The sequence below is a fragment of the Leucopleurus acutus genome (assembly GCF_964270905.1).
Source record: "Leucopleurus acutus genome assembly, chromosome: 9".
In the NCBI taxonomy this organism is placed as follows: domain Eukaryota; kingdom Metazoa; phylum Chordata; class Mammalia; order Artiodactyla; family Delphinidae; genus Leucopleurus; species Leucopleurus acutus.
This window is the reverse complement of record NC_139144.1, coordinates 39,911,206-39,932,706: the sequence shown is the minus strand read 5'-3', so window position 1 is coordinate 39,932,706 and position 21,501 is coordinate 39,911,206. Positions and strand designations below refer to the sequence as shown.

Genomic DNA, 21,501 nt, shown 5'->3' with positions numbered 1-21,501 from the left:
CACATTTATATATAGAGAGAATTTATGCTTGAAATGCCTGATTGTTACATCATATGTGTGAAAAAATTCAGCATTCTTAACAGCACTAACAAGACTTCTCTGCTAGCTCAAGATAAACCATCAATAACTCATCAAGCCTAAACTGAGCAAAGTGAGGGAAGGGTTAGTAATTTCAATGACATCACACAATGAAGTCCTATAATGGAAATTAATATTTGTGACTTGTATGACTTTTCCACCCGATACCACCTCTAATTTCAGGCAAGGGAGTTTCTGACCTAGGCTCCATGACTTAGAGGGCCCTGCTCAGTTCTTCCACTGGACTCTTTCCCTACCACTCCCACCCACTCCACTGTGGGAAAAGTGGATGAACCCACCTGGAGTTCTTGCCCCCTCATCTTTTCCACACTGTATACCTAGGACCCTGATGGACATGTGATTCCCTAGGTGCAAGGGATAGTCAAAAGATAGCTATTTGGTGAGACAGACAGAGCTTAGACATGGAGTTCTTGGGAGAAGATGTGAAATCACACTGAAGCAAACTCAGGTTTGGAATTGAAAATTTATTATTTGGTTAAGCTGGGGTTCTTCTAGAGGTTCCTAGCTTTCCCAGACAGTATAGTATATTTCCAAACCTGAAACACTTCCTGTTCCTATACAGGGAGGCATTTAGAGGATCGTGTGTGAATTTTGAGAGAAAACAGGTATGTAAGGATGAAGTGGAAATGGCTGCTTTCCTGAGAGTTTAAGAAATATTACATGTGGGCAATATTCCTTCAGAACCCCAATAACTAAGCATGCCATAAGGATGAGGAGGGACTGATACTTCCTCCATTAGCTCAATCCACCACCATTCTGATAGCTCAAAAAATGCAACACTTAGAGCATCGGAGGATAGCATCCTGGGCATGGACCCTGGAGATCAGTGAAGGGGTACTTTTGGAGATAGATGAAGTTTATTTAAGCAGTCTAAAGGGAAACGGGCATTAGCCAGGGAGAAGAGAGCAAAGGAAGACAGCTTTGCAGGATGCTACAAGATGACTTGAGGCAACTCACTGTTGACTTCAGGAAATATCTGGAAAATTCTTTACAGATCTAGCTTGTAAAGCTTCAGTCACTGGCATTTGCATGGTAAAAATTAAGCAATTAATATGAAACAACAATTCACAGAAAAAATAAAAATGACCAATAAACATTTGAAAAGACACAACTTCACTAAATAAATACAAATGAAAACATTGAGATAAAATTTTACTCTAATTAGATTGGCAAATTTCAACAAGATTGATATCATCCTACAAAGAAAAGGACACTCATGTATGATTCATTAATATCATCAAGGGATTTCAGCTAATGGAATACTAACCCAAGAGCACAAAAGCATTTAATACAGCATTGTTTATCATAGCAAAAAACTGGACAATGTAAATGTCCATCAATAGAGTAATGAGTAAATAAACTATAAAATACGTTGCGGTGGAACATGATGCAACAATTTAATTCAGTAGCTGACTTTAAAAGATAGAGGTTCATGAGACGGTAAGGAGAAATATAAAAGCTGAAAAACACATTACATGGATGCATTCCATTAAAAAAAAAACAAGAACAAAACCAAAAACCTGCACAAGCAGAAGAAAAAGCTAGCCAGCCGCAGTGTGACAGATGCTGGCAGAAAATAGAGACTTTTGGGTGAGAGACTAAGGACAGTTTATTACTCACAGTAACAGCATAGCCAGAGTTTGGATATTTGCACTAATTCCCTTAGCCACAATTCCTAGTCCAGGTGATGTGGCCACATACAGTGGCTTGTGTTATAGGAGAGGAACTCTGAGCTTAGGGAACCCAAATCTTTTATACTGGGTAGTAAGCCCGCCTGACCTTATCGTTATTATAAAGGAGGGAGACATGATCTTTATGATGCTGCACAGTAACAAACAAAACACCCACCCTTTGCTCTGGAGGTAGACACTGTCTCTATCTCCCAAGGCTGTTCACTGTACAAATATCCTTTACAATGCTTTACAATGTGGTGCTGAACAGAGGCGGTCAGTGCCTGTTCTCATAAGATGTGCAGTAACATGAAAGACTCATGTAGAATTCCAAGAATTCCCAACATTCTATCGTACTTTCCATTTTGGAAAATCTGGAAACGCACAGAATACTGTAGCTGTCAATTAAAATGGTATGTTATTTTACCTAAAGGTATAACAGTGAAAATGTTGATGCTCTGGTCATTATATATCATAAAAAGATATATCTTTTCATACATATAAGAATGTGATTTGATTGTAACTGATATATGACTCATTCTATGCTTATTCTACACAGTAGAAATGGGTGATAATGATTATTTTATTTCATAAATATTTTTTACTCACTTAGAAAAATAACATCCAGACTGGAATTATTCAAGACAAAATTAAGAAGAGAATTTTAAAAAAATTATTTAGCTTTAATGATAGCCATTACGTGCATAATTTTTTCTTACACTTTTTTTTTTAACTAGAAAATTGTTCTTGAAAAACAATTACATGTCAACAACTCCATAAGAATCTTTTACTCTGTGAACAATACATACTACCTGTCTGGGAGAGTGTAATTAAATAATGGATTTTTTGAGCTAAACTTCCAACTCCTTCATTTTACTGTTGAAGACACTGAGGCTCAGAGCCATTAAGTGCCTTGAAGGTGGCCAACAACTAGTTAACGTCAGAGCTGAGACTAAATCCCACATGCCCTGACTTGGAGTGCAAGGCTCTTTTTTCTTATCCAAATCCACATACGTGGTATGATAGAGCTTTCAAACTGGGTTATGCATACGCCTGCAGGCAATGGCAGCATGCCAGGGAGGTAAAGCCACAGGGTAAACACAGGGTGTCTTGCTTCAATGTAAATATTACTCAAAGATTTGAGAGGGGTTAGGGGGAGCCACGTTATTTTTATATTAAAACAAGATTGATTATAAAGGAGAATGTACATTTTACACAAATTTTTAAAATTTCAGGCTGGATTGCTCAGCTATAATCCCACCAAATGGAGGTAAAAGTTCTCTCTGCTCACTCTGCTAGGGATACTTCTTTTGTAGATCAGCCATGTGAGGATGTCTAGGGAGAACCTTTTATCCAAGAAGTGCCTTCACTAACCCCCAGCTTTCACATTCCATTTTAAATTTCCATTATTTTATTCCTTGTGATCACTTAAATTGTAAATTTTTCTTGAAGAGGGAACACATGAAGACCTTATAATAAATGCATTTCTGAGTTCCTTTCCTAAGAACAGAGCTGTTCTTTTTAAAATTTATTTTCCTCTTCTTAATCGGTATAAAGTAAAAAGATTAAAAAATTAATCAACAATATAATCTTTAAATGTAATTCTAATAGAAATTAACTTGTTAGTAGTTTACTTCTGTAAGATGCTCTCTGAAAGTATTTGTTTTTAATTGAACTGTTATTTTTTTTTTTACATCTTTATTAGAGTATAATTGCTTTACAATGGTGTGGTTTTTTTTTAACATCTTTATTGGGGTATAATTGCTTTACAATGGTGTGTTAGTTTCTGCTTTATAACAAAGTGAATCAGTTATACATATACATATGTTCCCATGTCTCTTCCCTCTTGCATATCCCTCCCTCCCACCCTCCCTATCCCACCCCTCTAGTTGGACACAAAGCACCGAGCTGATCTCCCTGTGCTATACGGCTGCTTCCCACTAGCTATTTACCTTACGTTTGGTAGTGTATATATGTCCATGCCTCTCTCTGGCTTTGTCACAGCTTACCCTTCCCCCTCCCCACATCCTCAAGTCCATTCTCTAGTAGGTCTGTGTCTTTATTCCTGTCTTACCCCTAGGTTCTTCATGACATTTTTTTTTTCTTAAATTCCATATATATGTGTTAGCATACAGTATTTGTATTTCTCTTTCTGACTTACTTCACTCTGTATGACAGACTCTAGGTCTATCCACCTCATTACAGATAGGTCAATTTCGTTTCTTTTTATGGCTGAGTAATATTCCATTGTATATATGTGCCACATCTTCTTTATCCATTCGTCCGATGATGGACACTTAGGTTGTTTCCATCTCCGGGCTATTGTAAATAGAGCTGCAATGAACATTTTGGTACATGACTCTTTTTGAATTATGGTTTTCTCAGGGTATATGCCTAGTAGTGGGATTGCCAGGTCATATGGTAGTTCTATTTGTAGTTTTTTAAGGAACCTCCATACTGTTCTGCATAGTGACTGTACCAATTCACATTCCCACCAGCAGTGCAAGAGGGTTCCCTTTTCTCCACACCCTCTCCAGCATTTATTGCTTCTAGATTTTTTGATGATGGCCATTCTGACTGGTGTGAGATGATATCTCATTGTAGTTTTGATTTTCATTTCTCTAATGATTAATGATGTTGAGCATTTTTTCATGTATTTGTTGGCAGTCTGTATATCTTCTTTGGAGAAATGTCTATTTAGGTCTTCTCCCCATTTTTGGATTGGGTTGTTTGTTTTTTTGTTATTGACCTGCATGAGCTGCTTGTAAATTTTGGAGATTAATCCTTGGTCAGTTGCTTCATTTGCAAATATTTTCTCCCATTCTGAGGGTTGTCTTTTGGTCTTGTTTATGGTTTCCTTTGCTGTGCAAAAGCTTTGAAGTTTCATTAAGTCCCATTTGTTTCTTTTTGTTTTTATTTCCATTTCTCTAGGAGGTGGGTCAAAAAGGATCTTGCTGTGATTTATGTCATAGAGTGTTCTGCCTATGTTTTCCTCTAAGAGTTTGATAGTTTCTGGCCTTACATTTAGGTCTTTAATCCATTTTGAGCTTATTTTTGTGTATGTTGTTAGGGAGTGATATAATCTCATACTTTTACATGTAGCTGTCCAGTTTTCCCAGCACCACTTATTGAAGAGGCTGTCCTTTCCTGCCTCCTTTATCAAAGATAAGGTGACCATATGTGCATGGGTTTATCTCTGGGCTTTCTATCCTGTTCCATTGATCTATCTTTCTGTTTTTGTGCCAGTACCATACTGTCTTGATTACTGTAGCTTTGTAGTATAGTCTGAAGTTAGGGAGCCTGATTCCTCCAGCTCCGTTTTTCTTTCTCAAGATTGCTTTGGTTATTCGGGGTCTTTTGTGTTTCCATACAAATTGTGAATTTTTTTGTTCTAGTTCTGTGAAAAATGCCAGTGGTAGTTTGATAGGGATTGCATTGAATCTGTAGATTGCTTTGGGTAGTAGAGTCATTTTCACAATGTTGATTCTTCCAATCCAAGAACATGGTATATCTCTCCATCTATTTGTATCATCTTTAATTTCTTTCATCAGTATCTTATAATTTTCTGCATACAGGTCTTTTGTCTCCTTAGGTAGGTTTATTCCTAGATATTTTATTCTTTTTGTTGCAGTGGTAAATGGGAGTGTTTTCTTGATTTTACTTTCAGATTTTTCATCATTAGTGTATAGGAATGCCAGAGATTTCTGTGCATTACTTTTGTATCCTGCTACTTTACCAAATTCATTGATTAGCTCTAGGAGTTTTTTGGTAGCACCTTTAGGATTCTCTATGTATAGTATCATGTCATCTGCAAACAGTGACAGCTTTACTTCTTTTCCCATTTGGATTCCTTTTATTTCCTTTTCTTCTCTGATTGCTTGCATATGGTTCTAAAACTGACATTTGTGTAATGTACAAAATTGACCAAGTAGTATGCATTTCCATTTTTCCATGTAGAATATTCATGAATGATATCTGAAATGTTGTAACACATATTAACAGCAAATGTGGGAGACAAGAGGCTAGTAAATTATTTTATACCTTTTCTCAGTGGGCCGTTCTTCTCATCTGATTTTTATTTCTGGGATAAAAGCTATTTAAACAATAGTTTTCAGATGATTACTCTCTCAGTGATAACTGGGAAGACTTTTACCCACGCACCTACCCCAAAAGGCTCAAATAATTTTTAGAAGTACTAAAAATAGTGTGTTTGATTTGAGGAATAATGATATTACATAGTTTCAAAGTATCTCCCCACAAGAAACCTATACATTACAAAGATAAAATAGTAACTTTACTATTTGACTGGAGAAACGTGGCAGGTATGACCTTAATTGAATAATCAAATGTAACACTACCAGTAACGGGATTAATTGACAGCAACTGCCTCCTGAAGTGATGCACTGAAAAGCACTCAACATCACCTCTGCAGTATCCCAGCAAAAAGTCCATAACCTGGATCTAGTCACGAGGAGACATCAAACCCAAACTGAGAGCCGTGCTACAAAATAACTGGCTTGTACTCCTAAAAATTGTCAAGGTCATGAAATATAAAGACAGACTCAGAAACTGCTCCAGATTAAAGGAAACTAAAGAGAGACAAGATGAAATGCAATGCATGATCTTGGATTTTTTTTTTTTTTTTGCTACCAAGTACATTATTGAAATAATCAGAGAGATATTAATAAGTTCTGTAGATTATATAATAGTATTATAGCAATATTAATTTCTGATTTCAATAATGGGACTGTGTTTTTAAAAGAGAATTCCTTGCTTTTGGGGAAACACACTGAAGAATTTAGGTGTAAAAAGGCAATATATCCACAAATTACTTTTAAATGAGAGAGAGAGCAAGAAAAAAAAATGTAGTAATATATTTACATTTGGAATCTTGGTGATGGGTATTCAGGAATTCTTGTATTATTCTTTCAGCTTTTCTGCAATCCTGAAACTATGTCAAAGTAAAATATTTCTTTTTCTCAAAAAAAAAAGTGTTTGATTTCTTCACTGAGACTTTTTTAAACGCTCTATTCCAATACCAGCATTTTTTAATGCAAGTAGCTTGACGCATTTCAAAAAATTACATTTAATTCCTAGATTTCAAGTTCAAATTTGGAGCCAAGAAACCAACCCATTCAGTTGAATCAACATTTATTAAATGCAGTGTGTTAGGTCCTGGCAAAAAACAGTGATGGCACAGACAGAATCCTGCCTCCGAAGTTTCCCAAGCTAGAGGAGAACCAAACTCATAAATAAAATCATAAGATAGTCTTGAAGTCTTCAAGATTGGAAGAGACTGGCCAAATAGTGACTCAACTTAGCAAACTAAACCTTAATGCAATGTTTTTAGAAAATCAAAATTAATGCAAGACATACATGACGAACAAAATGTCAAATTTTCAAATAAAGAGAGGATCAGCAGTATTGATTTTTTTTTCCTTTTGCCTTAAGCTCCACTAGGACTCTGTCAGGCACTGCTTCACCCCTACCCTCCGGGACGGCCAGTGTTTTCCAGACCCATCTAATTTTCAGAAGCGTAAATTTTCTGATATTTACATCTCAATAAAATTATTATTACTCGGTGACTGCAGTTGGGGTCCTCTGACACACTCATGGTCTCTGGCATATGCTGTCTTTCCGGCATGTATGGCACGCAGTACCCGGCGCAGGGGAAACACTAGTGTATCTGAGGTACGACGCGGGGTCTTGCAGGGTCACACGCGGGAACGTCACAGAAGTCAGGATTTGGCTTCAGATCTTCCCTACTTTGGATTGGCTGTTAGTCAACAAGGTTCCGGTAACTGTTGGTAACCGTCAGAACAATCAGCCGCAGGCCAGGCTGGGTTGATCATAGGTGCTGCTGAGTCCCCCTGTGTCCTGATGACTGGGTACCTCGAACATCTGCCCTGTGCCTTCCAACACACGACAAGCCAAGCGAAGGCGGCAGATGCCGCCCTGGAAATCAGCCGTAGAGTAAGCATCTCTCCCTTCCCCAGATCACGGAGCATTTCGGGGCGGGGGCAGGGGCGGGGGCGGTGAGGAGGGGGCCTGTCAGATGCCCTAGTCTTCTGGAAGCCACCCCTGGGATCCAGGGTGGAGGGATGGAGCAATGGCGGACCTCAGCCAAACCCTCCACTGGGGCTAGAGGCCTGTAATCACCTGGGTGGGGGTTGGGGACTGCCCCGATCCACACTAACTGATATATACTGACTTTTCCCCACTTAATATCTCCTGAATATATAATTATGGCAGTTTAGAGATTAGGTAATAAGGCCATAAATTTGGAGTCTTGACTCTCCAAAGGAGATATATATATACACATATATATAACACTGAAATGTTTCCCTAAAGTGCAGATCGACACACCGGGGAGGAAAAGTTCTTTGAGGGACAATACAAGCAGAGTTGAGGGCAGTTAAGATAATGGCTAAAAGAATATTTGAGTGGAAAAAAAATGTCAAAATTGTGTTATGCCACTTAGGACCTAGCAAGGTGTTCTTGAGTTCTCACACTTGTCTAGAAAGGCTGGGGGCTATGATGATTAATGAAGGCTGAAAGTTCTGTAATGAACTGAAAACTTCACACTAAATCTTTACTAACTTGTGGTGCCTGTGTATTGCATGTAGGTATAGGAATTTATCTATCATTACAGTATGTAAATCGTCAAAGCAAGGATATTTCCTTCTATAGTTTTTAATACAGTCTTAATTCTTCTAGGATTTAATAATCCCACAATTTTCAAACATTTTTCTCCTTTATCCAGATTCCAAGGCATCTGCCGTGGAAGAAGTTGCTTTTATTCTTTCCATGCTAGAACTGTCTACACCCAAGTTCTGTGTTGGATTGTTTTTATTTTCCTGTTTTGTCAATCACCTAATTTGAAAGCTAACATTTCCTCGTCATCAGGTTGCTGAAAAATTTTTTTTTTTATCTGTACGCGGGCCTCTCACTGTTGTGGCCTCCCCCGTTGCGGAGCACAGGCTCCGGACGTGCAGGCTCAGCGGCCATGGCTCACGGGCCCAGCCGCTCTGCGGCATGTGGGATCTTCCCAGACCGGGGCACGAACCCGTGTCCCCTGCATCAGCAGGTGGACTCTCAACCACTGCGCCACCAGGGAAACCCCTGAATACCTTTTCTGAGTGGTATCCTCTACCACCCTATGCAACACTGCAGATTCAAATTCTACCTTCTTAAAATCCTCCCTCTCAGCTCCCACTGTCTTTTTGTTTCGCTTCCTCACTTTATAAAAATCCCCCATCTTTCTCCTTATCCATCTTGGTTCTCTCCTCTTTCTAAATATAGACACTTCACGATGATCTTACCTGGGTCCCACTCTCTCCTCTGTGCTGGCCGACTGGCCAGTCTGTACACACCCACCCTGACATCTCTGGTGAGATCCGCTCTCCCACTTGCAGCTTCCTGGTGGACGGCTTGACTTGTATGTTCCACCAGTGCCTCAGTTTCAGCATTTCTCAACTGCAAGCATCTTCCCTCCCAGTCACCTGTCTCATCATCATTTCATCACACAATCATCATCACCTGTGACTTCTCTTGCCCTTATTCTCTGCCTCTAGTTACTTGCCAGATCCCATCAGTTCTCTTTGTACATCACATGTCATATCTGTTCCCTGCTTATTCTCCGTTGCTACTGTCCTGGGGCAGGCTCATCAGCTCTTGACTTGATTTTCCAGAGGCAGCCTTGCTTCCTATCTGCAGTTCTGTCTGCACCCCAGGCCATCATATATGGTGCTGCTACAGTCATCTTCCTGAGATTTAGCTTTGTCACATCTTTTCTCCAGTTTAAAAATCCTATAATACTTCTCTATTGCCCCAGAATTGAGTGCAGTGATGAATTACCCAATAGTTATAAAGCCCATTCTTTTACAGCCCGACAAAACAAGGGCACAAAAAAAGGAGGAAAAATGATTTTGAAATAACTTGATATTGCATATTACTTAAAAGCATTGATGTAGTTGTCATGGGAAAAATCAGAACTTTATTGGAATTCCTTACACTGATTTTACCGTGCAGTTAGTATATATATTTCATGTATATGTATATATATATCGTATAAAGTTAAATTAAATTTAAATTTCAGATTACATAAAATATGTGATTTTAGGTTAGCATTCTTAGGACCTATAAAAGTTTTATTTGAGCAGTAGGTGCACACTTCTGAGCCTAAATTTCAAAGTTAGCACAAATAATATGACCCTAATCCACCTTTTAAAATTGATTCCTCACAATTGCCTTCCCTGTGCCTTTCCCTGCAGCCAAAGGCTGTACAACCCTAATGCCTCACACGTTCTTCCCCTGCTTTTTCTCCTTTGTGTACTTACTCCCCTGTGTCTAAAATGCCCATCCATCGATATCTGTGTCTCATTTCTCCTCACCGTTTCAGACCCAGCCCAATTGTCAGTGCTGCCCTAAAATCCTCTCAAAGTTCCCAGGGTTGACAGTATTTTCTTCTTCCTCTGAATTCACCAGAGCATATTTTCCTTTTCTCTTAGCCCTTAATATTTGCAACCTTCTTTTGCAACATTGTGTATACTTCCTTCTCTTACTAATAGTTTAGTCATAGAGAGTAGGCACCTTTCCTGATTCATTGCTACATTTACTAGCTAGTCTCAGACTAAACTAGTCATAGCCTGAACTAAGACAAAGTAGTTTGTGGTTCAATAAATGGCTGAATGATCTGTTTGGACCTACGACTTAAAAAATGTTCATATTAAAGAGTGCTGTTGTGTGCAGCTGTTGTGAAAAATAGTATCGCAATTCCTTAAAAAACTAAATATACAATTACCATGTGATCCAGCAATTCCACTTCTGAATATATACTCAAACCAAGTGTAAGCAGGGACTCAGATATTTGTATACCCATGTTCATAGCAACATTATTCACAAAAGCCAAAAAGTGGAAACAACCCAAGTGTCCATTGATAGTTAAATGGAAAAACAAAATGTGGTATATACATACAATGGAATATTATTCAGCCTTAAAAAGGAAGGAAATCCTGGCATACATCACAACATAGATGATTCTTGGAGACATTATGCTAAGGGAAATAAGCCAGTCGCAAAAAGACAAATACTGCCTGACTCCATTTATTTGAGGTAGTTAGGGTAGTCAAATTTATAGATTGAAAGTAGAAGGGTGGGTGTCAGCAACAGGGGAAGAAATGAGGAGTTAGTGTATAATGGGTACGGAGTTTCATTTGAGGAAGATGAAAAACTTCTGAAAATGGATGGTGGTAATGGCTGAGCAGCAATGTGAGTGCACTTAATGCTACAAAACTGTACAGTTATAACAGTAAATTCTATATTATGTATATTTTACCACAATAAAAAAAATAGTCCAGGGAAAGAATTCTTGTGCTTCTTTAGATGAAAGGAATAAGCTGCTAGTGCAGTTGTTTGTTGTTTGGGAACTGGAACTGCTCCACCACGGATTCACTGAAAGTTGAAACTTCTTGGCACATTTTTGAGTTCTTTGGCATTTTGACACTTTCTTGTTACCAGATTCGTATGAAGTTTTCAGTTGGAAGGAAACATGCCATGATAAAGAGCTGTGTAAATAAATAATTAATTACATCAGTGATTCACATATTATGACGATAGTTTCAATTTTCCTTTTCATGTTTTTATTTTCAAAATTTGATTTAAATCCTAAAATACTCATTCCATGGCTAAAATGTTCAAAATGTGTATTAATTTCTGATTACTAAGTTAATATGTGTTTATCATAAAATATTCAAACATTATTGAAAAGTGGATTGCTTAAAAAGTGACAATCCCTCATGATCTCAAGTGATAACTTGTTAGTAACTTGGAGTGTGTGCATTTTGTGTGCATATAAATATCATTGGTAACAAAACTGCCTATGACATTTTAACTTAAAAATATATTTTGGATATCTTTATAGGTCTAGATATCCATCTGTCTACATTTTTAAGCTACTGCACAACGTTCTATTGAGAAGTTACATTTTTTTTTTTTTCGGCACGCGAGCCTCCCACTACTGTGGCTTCTCCCGTTGCGGAGCCCAGGCTCCGGACGCGCAGGCTCAGCGGCCATGGCTCAGGGGCCCAGCCGCTCACGCGGCATGTGGGATCCTCCCGGACCGGGGCACGAACCCGTGTCCCCTGCATCGGCAGGCGGACTCTCAACCACTGCGCCACCAGGGAAGCCCAGAAAGAAGTTACATTTTAATTTAACCCATATTCCAATTAATGGGGCATATTTCACAACTACAATGTATGTATGAGATGAGCAGTGGTATTCACATTTTGCATGTGTGTGTATGTACTGGTGTATTTCTGAGTGCTAGATGTGAAATTGTGGGAGTAAGTTAAAAGCAAGTTTGTAATTTTAATAGATAGCTGCAAAATTTTAATTCTAATTTGACCGGGCTTTAACATTCCAAACACTTTGGTGAAATTGAGATTGACTGTGTACAGTAGAAGCTGATGGTTTGGATGTTAAATTAAAATTCCCAGATGTGGATGCCTAAGACTGATCCATTGGGTTTTTCTAAGCCCCAGATTCAGCTCACTTATCATGGTCACAAAAATACCCTGATGGAAATGCCTACACCTGAGCCAATAAATTCTCTAAGCCCCAAGATTCAGGTTGTGTAGCAGGGTTGCAAAGGAAGTTTGGGATATATATTAGCAGCTGCTCTCCATCCCTGGGGTATCTGTCTTTTTCACTTCTTCAGATACTTGTTCATCCCATTAAATCTAGCTCTTCTAATGTCCTCTACTAAATAATAAAACCATTGTCAAAATTTCATAAATCCCTTACTGACGTTACTACCTCACCACCCACAACAAATCCCAGCTGAAATTTGGTGATTGTTTTGACTCTGGTAATTACAATGTTTGTCAGATTCCAGAAGTGCAATGATTATACTTTCCACTTTTGTTGTGTCTTGTTAGCTTTACTCCCTCATTGACAAGTTATAGATGGGCTTTAATTTTTCCATATCATCTTAGGCCATGTGGCCTATACATGTTATTCTGTAGTTTAGTAAAGGACCTTAAGAAGAAAGAGCAAAGCAGTTAAATAGCTGTTGTTGGATGTGTGTTTTCCAAAAATAACCTATGGGAATAAAAATCGCTACTTCTCCACCAAAAATTCCTGTTGTGCAAGTGTGTCAGTAACTCTTGAAACATGAAGACACTGTTTCTTTGCAGAGAAAAGAAAACATTTATTCACTCATTCATTCATTTGTCTGACATGTATTGAGAATTTACAGGGTGCCAAGCCCCTATATGATAATGTACATTATACTCTACTCCCTCCACCTCCAACCTGGACACTGTGTCTTCTGCAAATATGGAAAACCTACCAAATATCAGTCCTCCATGCTTGAAGGACTGATATTTACACATCTGTGCCCGAGATTAAGGATAATGAAATTCAACCACAAAAATGATTAAGTAATGTATAATTGTAGCGTTGGAATTTATCAGTTTAGAGTGGTTGCCTCCATATTCACCTTTCTTTTGATCTTCTTGTAGACATTATTGTTATTGACTGTAAATGTCTCAGTATTTTTGCTCAGTGGAATGTGGCTTGACAGATTAATTATATGTTATCAGGCAGTTGAAGATCAACTAAAGATATGTGGCCACAAGAGGGATGCTGATGTCTTTGAGCTGTTTCTTTCTCAAAAGTAAGTGTGCTTTATATGTGAAATAGAAGAGCATCATGTTATGTTTCATAGATTCAAATGTTCTCTTCCATTGTTTTCCCCTTCTGTGGATAGGCAAGTAGCACACGCTCGTTGGCAACCACAGTCTCTATTGGAGATGCAGGATCCTGAAATGGATAAAAACAAAGATTATGGAGTCAGGCTGAGTTTGAATCCCAGTTCTATCTCTTCCAGCTGGGTGACCGTGGGTGGGTCACAAGCCTCTCTGTTAGGGTTGTCAGGTTTAGCCAATAAAAATATAGAACATCCAGTTACATGTGAATTTCAGAGAAACAAATGAATATAATTTTTTTAGTATAAGTATGTCCCACACTGCATTGGGACATTTGTTGTTTCTTTGAAATTCACATATAACTGTGTATCCTGTGTTTTATCTGGCAGACCTACTGCCTGCATATAACAGTACTATCTGCTTCACAGGGTTGTTGTGAAGATTAGGTGAGTTAGTAGAAGGTAGAGAAGGGTCTGGTACACAGTAAGTACACAATCGGCATTAGTACAGTTAATGTTACTACTACTATTAGAGAATAACGACTCATTATACCACTATACTATAATAATAACCCCTATTATACTATAATCTCTACCTAACAACCTTTATACTAATTTTACTGGTAAATATGAAACTTCTCCCTTATATAACTTCTTTATATCGATTTCTTTGTTTCCACTCCAACTCCCCAAGGTGGCAGACAGCAAAGTTGGGTTCTTCTTCTACAGAGAAATCACGGTGCCTGAGATAGAACCCAGGTGGAAGAGGAAGTATGTGTTCCGTTAGCTGCAGACAGCACAGGTTTTACTAGCCAACAAGTGACACCTGTGTAGTCACAGTTAGCATTTTCATCGTAATGACTGTATTCCTACTCTTCTTTCCCTTCTTCATACTTTCTGATCTCTGTGAATTCCATGGATTATTTTTAAATAGACTTAACATATTTCTACATGTACGTAATATTCGGAACTTAGCTGCTTTTTAAAGAAAATGTCCTACTTTATCAATGAAGTTAATCACTTTATCTCTAGTGATTTGAGGAAATCCTTTATTAATAAACATTTATTTTGTTTTATATTAATGTTTTAGTTTATTAGTGTGGTGAATAATATTTAGAATAATATTTATTTCTGTAATGGCCCTGAATCTCTTGGTAGTAAGGGAATATATAGCTGACAAATATAAGATTTTTTAAAATATACATCTTAGAATGGAACACGTATGGTGGGTAATTCTGACAAACTTAAGGTCATGCTTTGAACCTTCCTATAGATCAGTTAGTTTTATAATAACAATAAATATTTTTCTTGTCTTCAAAAGATTGCATCTCTAAGCCTTTCATGACTTTAAAAACTGTACACTCTTGATCACTAAGATAAATAGATAACAATAAGAAAAGCTTTAAAACACTAGAAAAAAATAGAAATATTGATCTTCTGACAGTGGTAATTGGTGGTCTTCTCAATTAAAGGACAATACGTTTTGAATCCTAAGAATACTAAGTCATCATTTAATCATTTGGGTACAAGAAATGTTTCACAGTCCAGATGCCAATAAACTGGGTAAACTGGGTTATTTGCCTAAGTCTTTGTTGCCCTTGGAAAATATCCTATCAGTGTTTCCTTGAGAAATCATGCAGCACATATACTGTAACAACAGAGTTGACGTATTATTGTCAGCACGAGTCATTGCCAGCATTAGTAGTAGAATTTCCTATCATTTTCTTCCATTGGCCTCACCTTAAAATGTAACAGTGCATTATTGATTTAGGATGGGTTTATATGCAGAGTAAACCCTTCTGACTTGAGTTAAATTCCCCTCAACAGTAAGCCACTTTATTACATTATCTAATAGCAGAAAGTTCAGCACCAGTACTACTAATACAAGAAAATTAATGACACTTATTTGGCACAGTTGATATTTTTAAGCATTAATATATTAAAATAACTTTCCTGGGAATTCTTGGAGAGATACTCTAAGTGGGGCTTGAGTTTCTCTGCTACCATGTAGTGGTTGCTTTATTTTTCGTAGGAAATAATGAAGCTAACATAATATCATTGTTGTCCAATGCAATAGTTTAAATGTGTCAGGGTCCAAATTCCCCTCCCAGAAATTAGCTACACATCTACAGCGAAAGAGGAGAATGCATTTTGTGTGTAAATCTATTACAAGTTGCTTTGAAGAAGCCTAGAATATTTTGTTGTGCCAGGGAAGTGCTCGAAGACTAACGGTACATGTCAAAAGGACAAGGTGGGCTGCTTGAAAAGTCTTTTGTTTGGGATAATTTGAGAATAAAAAAAAAAATTAAGAAAAAACTATTCAAATGAGAAAGGTGGAGATGAGAAGGAATGAGAGAAATAAAGGGGAGGGGAAAATCTTTTTTATAGAATACCAGCTAATAAATGTAAAAAGAATGAGAGCATTAGAAAAATTACCATTTCATAATACCAAATCTACTGATTCAGGTAAAGGTTATTAATCAAAGCTAAAGCCATTAAATAAATAGTTATTGGGGACCACTAATCTGTTCTCTGCAGATTGGCGGTTACCAGAGGGGAGAGGGATTTGGGGGTGGGGCATGATATAGGTGAACGGGATCAAGAGGTACAAACTTCCAGTTGTAAAATAAGTCTTGGGGATGTAATGTACAGCATGACGAATACGGTCAATAGTATTATATTAACTTTGTATGGTTTCAGTAACTGGATTTCCTCTGGTGATCATTTTGCAGTATATACAATGTCAAATCACTCAGAGTTTTGCCCCAGATATTACTTTTCAATGATAAAATTTGTACTTTCACAACGGAGAGTACTGGCAGATTCCGCCTTAACCAAATGACTGAACTTAGCTTCACCAAGAATGGGAAAAAGTGGCATCATTTTGCCTCCCGGTGTGATGCAGTAACTACCACCTTTGTAATTGAAAAATGATCTACCTTGAATATAATCATGAGGAAGCAATCAGACAAATCAGGAATGTGAGACATTTATCAGACAACTGTCCCGGACTCTTCAGAAAGTAAATGTTAAGGGCTTCTCTGGTGGCGCATTGGTTGAGAGTCCGCCTGCTGATGCAGGGGACACGGGTTCGTGCCCCGGTCCGGGAAGATCCCACATGCCGTGGAGGCTGCAGAGCCTGTGCTCCGCAACAGGAGAGGCCACAACAGTGAGAGATCCGCGTACCGCAAAAAAAAAAAAAAAAAAAGAAAAAGAAAGTAAGTGTTAAAGTCAACAAAGAAGAGAAGGTGACTATTCTAAATTTAAGAAGACTAAGGGGTTATACCAACTGAAAATGCAAGGCATGAATGTTGATGGGATTCTGGGTTTAAACAAAGAAAAAATCTATAAAAGAAATGTAGGAGCAACAGGAACAATCTGAATATGAATAGTAGTGTATTAGATGATATCATTGAATTCAATTTTAATTTTCCTACGTGTGATAATGGTATGGGGGTTATGCAGGACAGCGTCCTTATTTGAGGGATGCGTGTGCTGAAGTATTTACGAATCAGAGTCTGCAACTTATTTTCAAATGATTCACCAAGAAAATTATCAACCCACAAATAGATATATTGTATATATAGATAAGAGAGTGAGCATAAATGTGGCAAAATATTAAAAACTACGAAGGCATGCACTGTACTATTCCTTCAACTTTTCTTAGGTTGGGAATTTTCCAATATAAAAAGTTGGCGAAAAGGGTTTCTTTTGTTTAGAAATGTTGTTTGCATGACAAAAAATGTTTTCATAAACATTTAAAAAAATTAGTCCCTCAGTGTCCCAAGGTTAAATATAATTGTGAAAGGATGTTGCTACAACAAGTTAATAAATGTAATATTAATTAACATTAGTATTTTTAAAGTGTTTAGAAAAGTGCCTTGCACACAGAGTGTGCTCTATAAGTGTTTAATAGAGACATATATGTGTATATACCTGGCCTGGGCTCATGATTTCTGTCCTAAGAAGTAAAAGAGATCAGAATACTCCAGCCCACAGCAGTCAAAGGGCCAACTATCTGCAGAGGCTGTGCTCTCTTTGCTGACAGCTCCTCCACCACACCCTACATCTGCCCCTTCGCTGAGTGAGCTGCATCACCAAAAAGACTCATGACCACTTGGGCAGCTGGAGTCCTGCACAGTTCAAGAAGGATGGGTAACATTTTTGACCCCATATTTAATAAGCAACAAAGGGAGAATAAAACACTTAACCCAGTCTCTGTCTCTTGGTATCCTACAATTTCCATGTCTTAAATCCGGTTTGGCCAAGATCTGGACAACCTCAAAGTAAGGACCCTGCAGGCGCTGTTGAAGCAGGAGTCAAGGCTGTTTCCCATATTTACCTTAAGTCCCATGTCTTCTGCACTTTTCTTCCTCTGCTCTCTCCTCAGTGAAATCTTTTAAAATTAAGGTCCCCCAAAATTCAGTCATAATGAGGTATAAATTTCTACTAATGTCATAAAATTCTCTTTTAGTATTCATTATACTAGCTGACAAAAATCTTAACCCAAGTGAATGAAGTTTTGAATACGGAATTTAGGAAGTTAGCACATATAAGAGTGCCAGTAATTTTGAAAGGACAGAGAGAGGCCTTTCCAGTTCCCCCAGAGTCATACTACATAAGCCACCTTACCCATGAATGAATTAATCATTGCTAATGTTCCCTTTTTGTTTTCCTTTCCAGGGAACTGACAGAGGTCATTGATCTTTCTAGGTTTAAAAAATTAAAATACTTATGGCTACATCATAACAAGGTAATATGATATTTGATCTTAAATGGCTCTATAATTAAATTGCTATCTTAATTTCATGTTTTTAATAGAACTGATCATGAAAAGTATTAATACTTTATACTCCTAATTTTAATTTAGGTAAGAAACTTTATATATATATATATATAAACAGGTATATTGAATAGCACGATTTGTGAAATGTTATCAGACTGGAACTTTACTTTTTTCTCCCATGTGCTTTCAAAACTGCTCAGTGAAAGCTATTGCTTCCCCGTTTCCCGGAAGAAAACTTGGGCAGTCTCATGACCTTTCTTATCTCTCTTATGTAGTTCAAAAGCTTACAGTCCATTTTGAGACATAGTCATACTCTCAGTTCAGAAATGAGAATGTGGAGGTGAATATGTTAATTCATAAATGAGACATCCCTCTATCTCCCCTCCCTTATCCAGCTAGGGCTGACTGCAGATGGCCACCTGCCTGCTTCATTAGCAAGGGGGGTGTGGTTGGTTGTTTCCCTTGCCTCTCACCTCCACCCTAGCCTTCTCCAGGGTTGGTATGGAATGGGGAGGAGTGGAGGCAGAGGAAAGGCAAAGGAAAAACAAAGTTTCTATTTGATTTGTACCCTCTGGTGTCAACATGTTCAGAGTTTACTTCTCTTAATGGGTTATTCAGAAGCTCTCCTGCTAGGTTCCTCCAACTCTAATTCCTCTTCGCTGGCCACTCCTGACCTCCCTTTCATCTTGTATCCCAGTGGTACTTACAACTGAGCATCTCCTGGCCTTGGCAAACTGCCCATTTGGGCAGGATCCTTTGTAAAGTGCCCTAGATCAGCATTCCTCCAATGGTCCTGCATGTATTTCCCAGAACTCACACACCTTTGTCCTGCTGTCAGAAGGATTGATTACCTCCCAGTTGCCACCCAGACTGATCCAGCTTCTTCAGGAAGTGCGAGGCACTAAGCCAACGTGTCCCCAACTGCAGGGAATGCTTTTCAAGGGCACTGAGTGTGGCCCTTGAAGCTTTTCTTCGAGGTTAGGGTTTAGCTGGCAGTGCCTCCTCTGTAGTGGGGTCCTGAGTGGGGCTCCAAGCTCTCTTCAAGTCATAGAGCAGGACTGAACTACAATTCAAGCCAAAACAATCATTACAGGTAGTCATTCTCAAATTTCTAAAGTTGGACTTTCCAACAGCTTGTATTTTGTTCATTATAAATTGATGACCCAATCTTAGCATTTTAAATTTAAACTTTCAAACACCAGCTGATTAAAAAATAATGATTTGAGTTTTCAGTAGTAGTCTGCTTGGCAAGCAATAGTCCAGATTCACAGCATTGAATCTTTAAGCATCCATGTTTATGAAAGTATTTCAATATTACATTGCATTTTCAGTCTGTTCTTTTAACCAAGTGGAAAATGGAAAATGAAAGTTTTTCTAGTATTAAGTGCAAGCATAAGTTTCATAAGCTTAAAATAATTTCTAGGAGAAGAAACACAAATACATTCAAGGCCCAGGCAGCTAACAACTGAAATGGAAAGTGCACACACTACTTAAGGGCATACAAGTTCAAAACTCTTTTAAATACCCTGCCAAAAATTATCCTGGGTCACAGTGTGTGACCTCTGATTAGAAAAAGATGGAACTCATCAAGCATGGCAAAAGTGACTAATCTTTGCTTTTCATGTGTGTTCCTTATGGAGTTCAGTATTCAGTTTTGAAGGAAAGAATGTACAAATGTTGGCAATATTTCTAAAGGGAGAGGTATAATTAGGGATTTTGTAATATTTTTTGGCTTTCTTGTAGTGGACACCGTCCCACCTTCAGCCAGTCATGGAATTTTCACACAGTTGAATTACAGATACATTACGTACATAGGAAGGGATTGCATACACTGTCAACTATTGTACTTTCTTTTGTTTTGGAAGGGTTGGGTGGGGAAAGGGTGCAACAAAGGGCTAAATTCTCTTCTTGTGTTTGGTTATTTATGCTCAACATACTATATTATTTCCAAAATAACCATCACTTAACTTTGTTTTTTAAAAATAGACATTTATTCCATATAATCCTGAAAGGATATCATATTTGAAATAAGTTTTAAGTGGTCAGGAGATGAGTGAATAAGCTAATGTGAGGTTTTCTATTGATCAATGATTGACTGGTTGCTAAGTTGCCTGAGTATTCACACTCTATGAAAAATGAAAATCTTATTCAGGATCAAAAACTCTAATGGGCATATTACCTATGATAGTACTTCATCAAAATTCACATGGAAATTTTTGATTATTACTTGTCTTTAATATCCAGATTATATTAGGTGGACCACTAAGAAGTTACTTTGCCAGAATAGACATGGTATGAAGAATCATGGTGAAAATCATCAACATTGACAAAGGAATACAAATATTTAGAATTGTAATGTTTTGTTAACAATGATCTAAATTTGTGACCAGCATTGTTCTTACATTATATTAGGCTACCCTTCATTTAGGAACAAGTAAGGCACAAAATAGTAAAATCAAATGAACACACCTTTTTTTGTTTATTCATTTATTCAATCAACAACTTTGTTGAGATGTATGTACTGACCATTATTGGTTGTCCACTCATTATCCATTCTATTCTTTTACCTATACAGCAGAATCTGGGTTAAGGTATTGGTACATACTTCTTTTTAGTCAGGTAGGTGGCTCCATTCCCAGTTCCAAGAGGTGGAGCCTGAACTGTTTAAACCAATCAGGACAATCCCATCTTCCTTGTGAGTGGCTAGTCAATGAATTGGCTCATAACCCGGCTGTCGTAATAGATATATTGGAGGTAGCTACTGGGAGACTTCTGTGAAAGGTTTCCTTATTCCTGAAAAAGAGCACTAGAAGAGAGGTCCCTTGTTCCCTCTGGATGTTTTCTTGCCTGGCTAGTAAGCCAGGAACCATCCTATCAACTTGTGGATGTGTCCAACATTGTGAGAAAAGCAGAGCTCAGAGAAGCATTGAGATATTCAGACTGAAGCTCTCACAACCTCTGGACTCCTTGATATGTGAGATAATAAGTGTTCTAATTTATGTGCCATTTTGAGTTGAGCTTAGGAGTTACTTGGAGCCCAAAGCATCCTCTGTAATATGGTTTATTCTGTACTTGTAGGCTACTGATAGAATATAAAAATAAATATGATGGTGCCTGCTCTAGTGATAGAATTAGGAAGGGCAGAAGGTGTGGCTGTACTCCTGGTGAGGAAACTGTGGTTGCAAACTGCCTGGAATGGAATGAGAGAAAGCAGTGGTTTGGGGAGACAAAGGATGAAT

The 21,501-nt window shown here is 37.9% G+C and overlaps 1 protein-coding gene across 1 annotated transcript in view; it reads left to right on the top strand.

Annotated features, from left to right (window-relative positions):
* Positions 1 to 7,649: 7,649 nt before the first annotated feature.
* The window catches only part of LRRC72 (leucine rich repeat containing 72), a gene marked incomplete at both ends in the record, with an annotated part of 41,201 nt that continues 27,349 nt past the window's right edge, over positions 7,650 to 21,501 (top strand). The window contains 3 exons of the mRNA XM_082846828.1: positions 7,650 to 7,742; positions 13,373 to 13,446; positions 18,160 to 18,229. Of these exons, the coding sequence (XP_082702954.1) occupies positions 7,650 to 7,742; positions 13,373 to 13,446; positions 18,160 to 18,229 (237 nt within the window). The remainder of the gene's footprint in view (positions 7,743 to 13,372; positions 13,447 to 18,159; positions 18,230 to 21,501) is intronic.